A 14,140-nucleotide genomic window follows, 5' to 3' on the forward strand; every position below is an offset into this window, starting at 1 on the left:
CATTCCAATTTTTCATGTTGTTAATGAACCATGAAAAAGTAGAAAGATATTCTCACAAGATTAATGTAGCTTCTAAACTAGATGCCAACAAATGTATCTCATCTTACAGAATATATAAATTAGATTCATATTTATTTGCAATTTCCTATTAAATGTCTATAATTATTTTGCAAATTGAGAAAAAAAAGTACTAGTAATTTACTTATCAATATAAATTATTTATACTTAAATATTTTCCGACGGTCGAAGATGTATGTAGTTCTTATGCTAGTATTAAAGTTCGTAATTTAACTAACAAATAACAAATTTAGAAATAAACAAATATTGTTAACATTGTTTAAGCATAAAATGCGAACAGAATATGGATTATATAAAATAAAATTGAAAACTTCCAATTTGATTGACTGAAAATATGGGAATTGAAATATATTTAATGTAAACTATATTTATTTTTAATTAAAAACGAACGAGCGCGCCCCTTCCCAAAAAAATAAAATAAATAAACAATTCAAAATAAGTGCAAAATGTGAAATAAAATATAGTGAAAATAATTTGTACAAAAAATAAATAAATAAATGTAGAATTGGAACGTGCAAGCGGCAACAACAGTAAATTGGATTTTAAAATAAAATTGTTTTTGTAATTTTAATTGCGATTTAAATTAAAACACTTTTAATTGATTATTGAACGTTTATTTTTAATTGATTCTTTCAAAAGCACTTTTTTTTTGTTTTTCAACGCTCGCCATTTCCATTTGAATTATATATAAATAAATAAAAAACGGGAATTTGTAATTTTGAATGTAAATAAAAAGAAGTTTAATAATTTAAACATTATTTTGTAAGGATACAAATGTTAGTACATACTTTTTGTTTCTAAGAGAATATTCTATATATTAATTAAATTGTGTAACCATTTTTGTAATTATTTTCCGATAAGATTGTGCGTTTATGTCTGCTGTGTTAATTTGATGCGACCTTATTGCACTTTATTACAATTATTTTCTTGCTCCATTTATTAGGTGTAATTGGTGGATCACTAGTCTATATCTACGCCTGGTTTCAATTGTTGCACCGTTTTAACGAGCCACGATAAATGCAAACAATGTTTTTTTTTCAACGAGCGACAGCGAAAAATACTTTTTTTAACATAATATCCATGCAAATAAACAACCTAATTGCTGTTAATTACGATGAGCAAAGTAAAGTAATTAAGAGAGTTTATCGAATTTCTATACTACGAATGAAACAAAAATAAACCCGTAGTGGTAAAAACAAGTGTGAAATTCCGTATAAACATTGTTACTAGACCCAATTAAAATTTACCGGGAACTCTGTACAAATTTGTATTGTTGTTGTTGTTTTTGTTTTTATCAGAGATAGCACTTATTGTGTTTCGTTCATTATTGTTGTTGATTCCGAAGCAAAGTGCAACATTTATAATTGCAAGTAATTGCTTTCGTTTAAATGTTTTATTTTATTCGCTGCTATTATGTTTTTTTTTGTTAATAGTGAAAAATTGTTTCTTTATTATTTTTCTGCGTGCCCGCGTTATTATTTTCACTTTATCCTCTTTTTTTATATATATATACATTTTTTTTTTGTTCGTGGGGTGGCAAGGTGAAAATGCTTTATTAATTTTTCCCCCTTGAACTCATGGGCTTTGAGGCTCGTGAATTTTTCATGAGCCTCGGAGGAAACTAAACAGTTTTCGGAGTTTTCGCTCTCCCCCGAAAACGCTGAGTTACTTATATTAAAAAACATATATATACATGCACACAGCGGCGCGAAGTTTTCTGGTCTTTGGGGAGATTTTAAGTGTTTTGAAAATAATATCGAGTTTGGGAAAAATGGAAATTGAAAGATAGCGATGGTGGTTTTTTTTTATATTTCTGACTCAATTTATATAAATCTGTCTCAATTTGTAGTTTCTATTGTTTCTATCATGTTGTTTTTTTTTTAAATTTTAGTATGACGACGGCATCCACCCCGGATATATCGATGGCGGTGCGTCCGGCGGGGGCCTCTACGAGCCCCACGTGGCGCACCGACCCTCCATACACCATTCGCCGCACCTAAACCATGCCATGCATCCATACCATGCGAACCACGTCGCCCCAGCGGCCAACCATGTCATGGGCGGCGCCGTTCCCGACGTCGGGAAAAGGGACAAAGACGCAATCTACGGGTAAGCCGACCAAAAACCTATATCCAACTGAATCCAAATCGTCCACTACCAGAAGACCGCACTCGGTTCTCCGGTCTGTGCCTTTTTCCTCTCCGTACATCCACACACAATGTTTATGCCAATTAATCATTCGCTCGCCAAAATAAACCCACCGCACACACACACACACACAGACTGCACGCAAAACAAAATCCCTGCCGAGAATTAAATTTAGCGGGGAAAAACAATCCTATAATTTCGTTTAAACCTTTCGCATTTCTGTACACCAATTAAGAATCTACATTCACACATACAAATAAAATCTAATACCTATATCCTTTAAATACCTTCCACTTCATTTAAACACCAGAAACCATAGAAGTTTCCCTAGGATTATTTTAAAGTCAATCGGTAAATCAAAACTTTAGTCTTTAAAAAAAAATGCAGTAATTTTCACAAACGAAATTTGAAAAGGCAATTGGAACTTGTAAAAAGTGCAGCAATTGTTTGGGTCTAAATTGAAGCATCCGTTTTGTCCGCATAAGGATTTGTCAACAAATCTGGGATTCCCTCCAAAAGTTCCAAATAGAATTCAGGCTTAAATCCGAAGACGGAGCTTTACGCTTAACAAGATTCCAAACGTTACTTCCCTCCCTAATCTTCATTCTATAATCTCGATAATACAATATGGCTGTAACGGTTCGCATATATCAGGTAATGAAGTTGAATCGACGTTTTTTTTTTTGTGAATTTCTATCAACAAACGAATTCAGTAAAATCTGCGTGCATTGAATTAGACAAATTGTAGGATTTTAATAGTATTTAATTTATGTTGGAATTAAATTTTACGTTTCCGCTTATTAAATATTGAAAAAAAAAATATGGCTCTATAATATTTCCTTGACAGAAGTCAAGTCTAATACGATGTTTTTTTTTGTCTTCTTCTGGTAATATCATAAATTGAATCTTGGAGTGGAGTGAGCCGTGTGGTGTATAATTAAATTTTATGGTGTGTGTGTGTGTGTGCACCGAGCGGAGGAAATCAATAAAGTTTCCGTTAAAATCGATGGCTATCGGAAGTCGTCGGGGGCGGCGCATTTCGGGGACCCAAGTCCCCCCAATAAATCATTCAGAGATCATTACGGGCGGCGAGAATGGGCGCGTGCCCAGTTCGTGTGTATGTATGGTATGTGTGCATGTATACACATGCCTTGTATGTATGTGTGTGTGTGTCTGTGTATTATTGATACAGCACGTATGTGCTAAGTAATTAACGGACACCTTCAGTAGGCAAACTTAAACAGGCAAAAGTAAATAATTGAGCGAGCCACGTTGGAAAGGATGGATGGAGTGAGGTGGTCCGACGGGAACCCTCTTCGTTTCTTCGACTAATTATTCGCTTGTTTCCAACGGCAGACCGCTCCGAGAATACCAATTCGACTATTCGGGTACCTCCAGTGATTGTCATTCATCGCACGGCAAATTCAATTAAGAAAACTAGATAGTAATTCGACTCTAATTCTCCATTGATAATCCGGTATATTTCCGGCCATTAAGATCCTCCCACGATCCGCTCACCGACCTTAGCAGAGATTTACGTAAACCCTTCAAAACGTGTTAATGTCGAAATAATAACCACGCAATAATAATTACTTAAAAAAGAAGATTGCGAATATATTAGCCTCGCTTTAATTGTATGCGCAATTGTTAATAGAGAAATTCAAAGCAAAGGCAAACACGAATAGCTTCTCCGGTGAATATTGACTGTCATTGTGATTGAAAGAACAGCATATACTTGTTACTTAGCAAAGCTCCTCTCACCATTCAACACCAATGATTCATTACTTTTTTGTTTTCGTTATTATTCTTCAGTATTAACTAAGCCAAGACCTGTACACACGTTATTTGCAAATGCATGAATAATTGGTGATAATTTATTGCACATCTTTAATAGGTTGTGGTCGTGCAACAAAAAAAATCCTGAATTTACTGAAACGTTGCTTAATGCAAAATGTAAATGGAATTACTGCGATTGAAGTTCGCGTTTCGTTCTTCGCCTCAGCATCCTCTCCGACGTCGTTGTTTTATTAAAATGCTGTTTCGGAATTAGGGAATCCGTACTTGGTTTGGTATTGTTTCGATTCAGAAATTTATGTGCGAAGGCATGACGGCCGCGGCTCGGAACAAATTCCGTTTGCGCGGAGAATACTTGATGCCTCTGGAAAATTATCGTACTTGAAGGCATGTTGAACAGTTCAGAAACAACGGGGACGAGAGCCGAGAGACGGCGAACATGGCGTGGAATGAGGAGAAGAACAACAACAGGAGGAGGAGGATTGTGCATTATTAACATATCCTCCTTATTATTATTGCAGCGAGCCTTCGCCTGCTCGCTGCGCCTGCTAAGGCCAACTCCTGGGTCTTTGGCGAGATTTCGCCGGGAAGGAAGAAGACGGAAAAGGCGCAATAAAAATGGAAATTCCTTTTGTGGTTGTGGCTCTGGCTCCCTTTTCTATGGTTCTCTGCTCCTACAACGGACGACGGGACGTGCGCGACTCTTGATAAGTGTGTGGGTATATGTATGTATGTATGTAAGTGTGTCTGCGTGTATATGGGATTGAAGTGTGTGTTATGGCCGCGGTATCTCCGACCTCTGACCCGTAAATTACAGAGATGGCACGCCATAAATAAATCGCAACATTTATGAATGCGCGCCTTGCACTCATTCATAGTGACAGCTTATCTCTCACTGATACACACCACATATTTATATATACTATGATACATATAATATAAGCCGAAACTATTCTTCATCTTCAACAATTGAATACAAACCATTTGCAATTAAATCCGTTAATATTACTTTTGACTTATAGTTTACTCGCCGAAGAAGTAAATAGAGTAATTTAAGTGAACGGACGACGAACAATTGCTTCAAGTTTGCACGGATTTTCTGTATTCTGAAGAAGCATCTCCGTAATTTGAATGGGAAAAACGTATTCTCAAGAGTTTCAACTTTTGAATTCTAAAGAAGATGAAAAACGATATCGAGTGTTCTGTCGCGGAAGAAAACGAATATTGCTTTTCGACTGGTGATGACAACCGGGTTCATCCCATCTTTCGATGACGTTTTACTAATTTTGTGTTCACATTTATTTTTTCAGACATCCGCTTTTCCCGCTATTGGCATTAATTTTTGAAAAATGCGAGCTGGCGACGTGCACGCCCCGGGAACCAGGGGTGGCAGGGGGCGACGTCTGCTCATCGGAGTCCTTCAACGAAGACATCGCCGTCTTTTCAAAACAGGTATTTATTACATACAAATAAAATATATTTACCGAAAATTAACAAAAAAACTGAAACAACATAGTGTACTAGTAAAAAGGGAGAGAGTCGTACACTCGACATGCTCCGTTATCATCGATCGCGCTTTTAATATTTTTAATCTTTTCGAAAGGGATTATAGATTTCGCTTCCCCCATGCATACACAATCGAGCACACATAGAGCGAAATACTTCAATTAGCGTTTAATGTTTGTACCGTGTCGAGTTTATTACTATCGATGGCAAACATTAAAGCCCTTTTTCCTCCACCTCATCGCTCTCCCCCCTTTCGCTATCATCATCATCATCATCCCCGATTAATATTAATAACAATAATGTAATGCACTAAATTTGTCGACGGACAGGTAGACGAGTGGGCCTAGCGAGAGAGAAACAAAGAAAACCCGCGCATCGTTTCGGGGGCGAAAGAGACAGAGCGAAGTCAGGGGAGAAGTATTGTTGATTTTTGATACACTGTTATCAACGTCAACTACGATTACAACCTTATCAGAAAACGATAAACATGAAAACATATGTAAAACATCTCCAGAATATACAATACTTCAAAAAGAATGATAAGAGAAAATTCGACTGTATTTACCTCCGAAAACATTTAATTAAGAGGTGCGCACACACACATAGTCCGGGAAATTACAAACTTTGTTGTATATATATATTTATTATCTGAGTGTGTATAGTAGAATGCAGCTACCTATTCTTATCTGGTCGAGTTATCAGTAGCCGCAGACTTATTACAACAGAATTAAGCTTTTTATTAAGCAAACAGATGTAATAATCCTATGGACTTCTACTTCCACCAAAAGTATAGGAGGACCCCCAAGTCCGTTGTAATAATATTTAAATCGTGCGAATGGCGGACAATCTCATCCATCCATGGGGGTGCGCCCTCGTCTCGCATTTAAATTTCATTTTGTTTTGATTTCCGCATCATTATCCATCATTTTGGGTCATCTTCATCGGATCTATGCAGATTAACTGCTGCGCGTTGGCTGCTGCAGTTGGGGGACGACCGACCCCTTTTTCCGCTCGTGATTGGAGATTTTGACTTTGTAATTACACATCCCCGGACGCACCGCCGCTGCTGCGTGTTTGCACCCGCCGTTGAATAAATCAAAACAGGGGCCGACCCCGTCTTTATAAGATTTGGGGTTATGAATTTGAATATGAGGGAATAAATACATTTACGGTTAAGCAAATTTACACGTTCAGCTGTTTAAAATTACACACGTAGAAGGGGTGGCTCTGCCCGGAATAAGGGATGGATGCTTTCAAAAGGGGGACCGCAAGGCTTATTGTTATTAAATTTCATCATCGCTCATTATCATGCTAATCATTCCCATAGGGAGGACGCAGCGCAGCGGGGAGACTAAAGGTGTCGATTTCTCTGTATGCTCTTTTTACGTTCGAAAATTCCAATATTCTTTACAGAAATTGAATCCAAATTAATAATCAATGAATATTTTTCGTATAAAGTTTCTTATGCTTCATAAAAATTAATAGTCTCAAACTGAAAAACATAGTTTCTCATCTCTCAAACGAGTAATAAAATATAACATAAATTAACTATTTGAAAGTTATCGTTTTTAGATATGTAAGTATTATTTAAGTTGTCACTTCATAAAGCAACCTCTTAATTTCTATTTTCAAAGTACATTTCTTGTAGAAAAATAATACAATTTGCAATTATTGCTTGTAAGTTCTGAAACGGGTCGAAAAAGAAAAATGACCAAAGTACTAAATCATGTTTTATTTTGTAACTAAGTTTGGGACGAGAAGTTTGTGTCGCCCATAAATCATGTGGGAATCGAATTTCCGAGGAAAGAAAAACTACATGATTTTTTCTAATTGAAAAAAAAAGGGAAGGTTAGATGCATAGAACGAAAAGGTTCGTTTCTCGGAAATTCTTTTCTATTTTGGTAACTGTGACCAGGGGGATGTATTTTTGGGAGCCCGATGGGGGCTGAAGCGTGCAGATGTAACGGTGACTTCTGAGAAGGTCACAAGATTTCAACTCCCCGGAAAGAGCAAAAAAAAAGGAGAAAATGAGTGAGAGAGAGAGAGTAAACCAAGAGGACGAGAACATGTGGTTTTGTTGCAGAGCCATTTGCGTATTGGCAGGGCCGTAAATTTATGGGATTGGAAATAAATCACCGGCGGCCTTTAATATAGCCATCAAAACATGGGGCATACTTGGCAAAAATGTAATTAGTTTATAGATATATCTTCGAACACGAAAAAATATATATCGAAAACGGAACTTTATCGCGTCCTATCTTAACGACGTGCCCATTTAAGTTTTGTGGTCTAATACTTTTACAGTTAATGGGGTTTCTTTACAACTTCTGCTCTCTTTCTATCTATATCTCTCTCTTCATTTCAATGCTCAGAGGGACCGTGTTTGTTGCCTTTTCGTATAAAATCCAATTGTATTTGTTTGGTTTGATGTAACCAAACATAGAATGCGTGTTACGTGAGGAGTGTTTGTTTATTGGGACCACGAGTGCCGCTGCTGTTGCTGCGAAAAGGGCGTCCCCCTCTATGCATGGAAACCTTTTCCTCTTGGTTTTGTTCAATTCCTCTCTCTTTTTTGTTCACTTTACAGTGCTTTTGGGCATTGTTGCACTATATTGTTGGTAATTTCCCGTGAAAGCCTCCCTGGACATGGAACAGGAGGCAGAAAGAATCCCGCGGCGCGGTTTCTTGCGAAATGAACAACCACAGCAACCATTGTCCCGCTCTAATTGCCCTTTGGGCGCACGTTCTCTCTGGGCTGCCCCCCCTGGAGCAAAGGGGTTTTGATTCGAAATCTTCCCTTGTTTTTGTTCGGTTCCACCCTCTTTTAATTACAGAAGATAACTGAAATAAAAAGAAAATACAGAAGAGAAGATTTATTTTTCCATGTTTGAGGGATGGTGCTTTATACCTGATGGGCTGATTTACGAGCGCGCGAAGGGCCCCCACGTAGGACTGTTTACGTCTACGATGATATATCTCGAAGGGCCCCCATAATTCGAGCATAAATATAGATATTAAACATTCGTAAGTGGGAATTTTCTAACAGGCCATTTAATGCCGATTCCTTTTTAACTGCGCCAGCTGGTTCGGAATGCGAGAGAACGAATAACGCGGCACATTTAACATTATTAAACGTATTTATATTAAATGCCCCGGCCCGTTTCTTTCTTACTCGCTTTCCGTGCCTCCTCTTCATCCTCCTCATCCTCGACAACGTCCGCCGTTTTCTTCTTCATCATCATCATCTTCCATTTCTTGTTCTTTCTTCTCCTCCGATCGATTGCCCTCTCGCATTTCTACACGCCGCATTCCCAGCGCTCCTTCATTTTACACACAGTGCGACCATTAAATCCCGTCCCGCGTCACCAATCAATCCTTTTTATATTTTAACCCAAACGACAAGAAAAGGAACGACAAGAGCCTCCCCTCAAATGCATTCACCGCAAAGGACGAAACCCGATATATCTGTTTTAAAACAAACCATTTCTCTATTAAAGCAGTAATAAAATAGAGCATAAATCACCGCCGGCCGCTTCAACTCGGAACATGTGCTCCTTTTTTTTTCTCATATATTCCGTAGTACTATTTTACTCGAGCAAAGGGATTAATAAAAACGTGCCATCATAAACTTATACAATACAATATAATCAATGATGTAAATGAAATTCGAAAATGCTTGGAACGCATGCATTCAAGTCTCGTTCTTCAGGTTCATATTATTTCTTTGGTTGTCTTTCCATACGAAAGTTCGGGTGCGATGAAATTTGTAATTGGAATTCTGTTTGTGTGTAAATGAAGGAGTGTGTACGATATGCGTGTGCTGTCCATATTTCACATTCAGATCGCGCCGAAATTTATTTATTTAAAACTCGCCGCGCATCGGCTCAATTTATTTTAATTGCGCTCGCAATTAATCAAACGCTAATTAAGAGATTTACTCGTTCGCTCGTGAGAGCAAAATGAAAACAAGAAAGCGAAGATGCAGAGGAAAAAGGAGCAAGACCAAGTGCGCGGGGAAACTGGAAAATTAAAGGCTGAGAAAGAGTGTGTGTATGTGTGAGAGAGAGAAAGAGAACGAGGAGGACGTCGTCTCGAGAATGTTAATAGTTTTTAATATAATTACTTCTGGCCTGGGGATTAATTATATTAGAGTAGTAAGCGGATATTTCGGTCTTTTGTTTTCGGGCTTCCGTGGCGATTATTCTTCTTTTTTTTTCATCATTCAAGGATATAGAACTTTTTTTTGTTGTTGTTGTTGATGGCGAGTTGAAGAAAAAAGCCTTCCCTCCGTGAGCAACAACAGGAGACGAAAAAAAAACGAATACAAGAGAGAGCCTAACGACATTCCACGTGTGTTTTAATCCTGAAGGGAAAAATATAATTCTCTCTTTCTTCGTCGGTTCTTTTCTCTTTTTTTTTCCTTCTTCTCTTCTCTTTTCCATCTATTTCTCTCCTCGTTCGATGTCTTTCTCCTTCTTTTGGGCCGTTGATGAAAGCCGAGATGATCCGCGCCGAACCGTCCATATTTTTTGGGAGGGCTCTGGCATGGCATGCATGCGTAAGACTGATGACGGCCGTTGTGTAATGTATGAGACGTTGGTGGAATAGTTGTCGGTCGTAACTGCCGTTCCGATCAGTTCTTGTTGCCATTAATCGCCACCTTTTAATTACCGGAGGACAGTAAATTACACGCCCGCCCTGAGACAAAGGCCCCAAACACCGTGCATTATTCATCCCAAACACAATCGACCACCCTTTCGAATTTTTCCTTTTTGCAAGAGGTGTCTCCGACAAATTTATACATTGTTTCCTCATTTCGACACAGCTCCACAACCTAATTAAAATTAAATAAATATTACACTTCAAATCGACTTTCAAAAAATAAATTAAATTTTTACTTTTCTTTCATATACTTCATTCAAACATAAATTACCAATTAATGATTATAATTGATTACATCAATAAAGCATAATAGTTTTAATTGCTTTTGCCAAAAATGGATTATCATATATTTATATAATTTCCTTTTGGGGTATTTTAAAATTAGAATACTGTACGTGTGCGTTTGTGGTCGCGTGACTCCAGTTGTTTCTCCTTTTGTTTTGTTGTTTTGTGTAACTCAAAATAAGATTTTATTGCCTATTTGATTACGACCGATAACGCAACAAACTACTATGGGGATAAAAAAAAAACAGGAACGGGACAGTTCTACTCGTTAATTCCAATTAACTTAACCATTTCATTACGAGTATTGGTTTTTCCAAACGTTCTGAACATAACTCGATCCATCATTTGCATCTTACAATAAATACGCAAATCGCGTTAATTCGTAATGTTGAATCATTCATTTCCAATATTGTTTTTTATGTATTGTGTTGTGTTACATTGGAAAATTTGGGAAGTTTGTTTTCGTGTGTTCAGAATGCGAGTATCTAAGACGAAAAAGAAGAAAAATTATATAGTATTGAGTAGTTAAGAACTATTAGAGAGGTAGAGTGTACGAGTGGATATATACGGTTATAGCCATAAATATAACATGTTAGTTATTTACAGTCCGACATAAATTATTTTACAAGCCCCGCTATAAATTACGGCCTCGCTGTAAACGGCAGGTGAGTGTCCGGCGGGGGGCGGCAGTCAGCTTTTCAACCCTTTTCCCTTCCACGCCAACAACAACACTCGAACTCACACACATACGTATACATCGTATATATATGTATATACACAGGCCGAACTCCCACATCACTTAAAATAATAAAATACACGAAGGAGAGATTTTTATTTGCTTTCGAGGCATGGAAATAATGCGGAGTCGTCCTGCTCTTCGCATGGACGACGAAGTCGAGGATGGAAAAAAAAATATGCGAGAGGTGGAGGAAGAGATCGGAGTGAGGTTTTTCGATCCAGTTTAGTCGCGGACAAAGGAGGCTGCATTCTATTCATTCCGTCCTCACCTGTGTGTACCTGCATAGCATCCTGTGAACCGATAGAATAAGCAAACAACAACGGCCCTATCGCGGCGGCCGCAGCGTTGCCTTAGCAACACCGCAAATCTCCAAATCCAAAAAAAAAAGAAAGAATAAAAACAAAGAAAGACGAATTTTGCAGAAAATTTACTGTCCGCAGACAGTATTAGCGAAAGCATCCATTCAAACGACTAAAATTAACGAAATAAGTTGGATGATGATAAAATGGATGCTATATCTTTTATTTGCTATTTTCGTTTTATTTGGTTTAGTAAGTTTGGTAAGCTCATTGCAACTTTCATTGTTGATGTGAGGCTGGATTTGGTTGATTTTTTTTACTGAGATTCCGAGATGGAGAGAACAGAGCGAAGCAGTGTTTGATAGATCGTTAAAACACGTGTGGCGTTCTGTTTATATACAATGGCTGAGGGCATTAATGAAGATAACTTTCGGTGATGACTGAGTGGCAGATGAGGAGATGGTTTTTGGCGTGGCAGTACACACTCATATATATATATATATACACACCATACATACATGAGAGAGAATTGAAGAGGAGAAAGAACACAGAGACGGGGACACCCGCTGGGTGACTTCTGGCTCCCATAGAGCGAGAGATAAAGAGAGGAAGAGCGAGAAGGAAAAGAGCATCCAGAAAATACAAAACGACCCATCCATGCTCCAATGCACCACCACAATGCTCGTTGTACGCTCACTATGTTGCACACTGCATATGGCCCCCTGAATATGAGCAGCACAACACAAAAAAATATATATATTGAGAAGCGAAGAGAACAGAGGAGGAGTCCCCAATCCTTTTCGGATGTAACACAATTACATCGATTCATCCCCGATGCCCCAGAAATTAGATTATACCATTTAATGTGCTCTGGTCTCACCCTCGTTCGCATGTGTCGCATTTTACTAGCTCTTCGTCCTCCCTTTACACGCACACGCTTTTTTACTTTTGTACTACCTGTGGCCAGAAAACACACTCACTCATCTATGTAACAAAAATCTCCTCTTCTACATATCTTTTTATTCTATTAAATTTCCACGCCTCGACCATAAAACCTAAAAAGCTAATAAAAAATGTAAGATAAAAAAGCAGTTACAACCTTTCATAATCTCTATAAAATTATTTATTGCACCTTAGAAGAATTCCAAATACAGATAATGTGTAAATTCATTAATGCCAGTCTTCGAGTTTCACATCGAACTTCTTGGACTGTGTATTTCAATTAAATGTAATTTCGTCGAACGAATGTGAGAGAAAACACATCGAATTTGAATACACTAAATGTAATCTAATTTATATGCTTTGACTCTAATTTAAAACTGACCTAACTCAATAAAAGTTGGAATGTTAAACTGCTTTTGTCTCTTTCTCGCCTGCGCGTTCCGATTTTACGACTTGTAAACTTTTTATGACGACATTTTTGTTGTCTCTCTCTCATTCGCCTCTTTTTACTTTCTGCTAAATAAAGGGAACTCGTTTTTATTTATTTATATCTTTTCTCCAAGCCTGTCTTTCACTTCTTTATTTTGACCCGGGTCAACTGAAAGCGTTGCGTTTATTATTTACAGAATGCCCTGAATCAGGTAAAGAGACTCAATTTCTTTAGGGAAGTTTCAAGTAATTGTTTGTAGTTGTCAAATTTTAATGGTAAATGGCTATTGGTCACATGGAGTTCAGCTGGCGAAGGACGTTGGAAACATCTTCGGTTATCGCGTTGAAGAAATCTAACAATCCACCGGAAGATAATTGATGAGTTATGTTTTAGAGAAAAGGAGATAATTATCATATTTTGATGGCTTTTTAGTGAGTCTTTAATGAATTGTGCAAAGATAAATTATAAGAAAGGTAGGCCCTTCTGCCAAGAGGAAAAAAAAGTAAAAGGCGTAGAGATAAGAATCGAAAGTGTGGAAAGAGAAAAAAAAGAAGAAATTTCTATTCAGAGTGAAGGAGGAAAACGAGATATAATACTGTAAAGAAAAGACAAATGATGTAGTGCCTAATGCTTTTCGTAAAGAAAGCATCTACCTGAAACTAGTCGAAAATTCGTTGATCCAGGATAATTCGCTCAATTTTTAAATTCAGTTATTTTATCGAAGTTCATGTTCTGTCCAAGAAGTAGCACGTGCTTTTTATCTTAGGTGTGATATTAAGCTGTCGTCGTGAAGGTTGGCACTATGGTCGTTGTTTTTTTTCTTTGGTACGGTCGTAGCAAGGAAGCGTTTATTTATTACAGAAAACCGGTGGTTTCAAAAATCGGTCGCTTGAAGAGAGCGTAATAAAATGGGGACGGGGCCGGTCCGAAATAGGCTATAATTATTATTATAAGGAGGAAAAGAAGGAGTTGGTTGATAAAAAGCGGTTGCACGTCGCGGCACGTGGGCCATCATCTCGGGGGGCGGATTCGGACCCCCGAGTAATTACACGTTACCATTTACCCGTCCTTCGAGAAAAGAAGTCACTGCTTGCCGCTAAGGTAGAGTGAAGACAATCTCTTGGGTCCGGTTCCTTGTCGACAGAAGAAAACGCGAAAACAATTTACCGAAATTTAAATATGATTTTTTCCCCTCGATGGGCAATAAAGAGTGGACCCGCGTGTCTTTATGGCCTTTTAAAAACGAGGTCAGGCCAC

The 14,140-nt window shown here is 37.8% G+C and overlaps 1 protein-coding gene across 5 annotated transcripts in view; it reads left to right on the forward strand.

The window, feature by feature from the left end:
• The window catches only part of LOC108561465 (homeobox protein homothorax), a 72,947-nt gene that overhangs the window by 19,082 nt on the left and 39,725 nt on the right, over positions 1–14,140 (forward strand). For all 5 annotated transcript variants that reach the window (XM_017919411.1, XM_017919436.1, XM_017919445.1 and 2 more), the window contains exons 2-3: positions 1,970–2,187; positions 5,331–5,472. In XM_017919411.1, the coding sequence (XP_017774900.1) occupies positions 1,970–2,187; positions 5,331–5,472 (360 nt within the window). The remainder of the gene's footprint in view (positions 1–1,969; positions 2,188–5,330; positions 5,473–14,140) is intronic.

The sequence above is a fragment of the Nicrophorus vespilloides genome, unplaced genomic scaffold (assembly GCF_001412225.1).
Source record: "Nicrophorus vespilloides isolate i.1.1-1 unplaced genomic scaffold, Nicve_v1.0, whole genome shotgun sequence".
NCBI classification, from domain to species: domain Eukaryota; kingdom Metazoa; phylum Arthropoda; class Insecta; order Coleoptera; family Silphidae; genus Nicrophorus; species Nicrophorus vespilloides.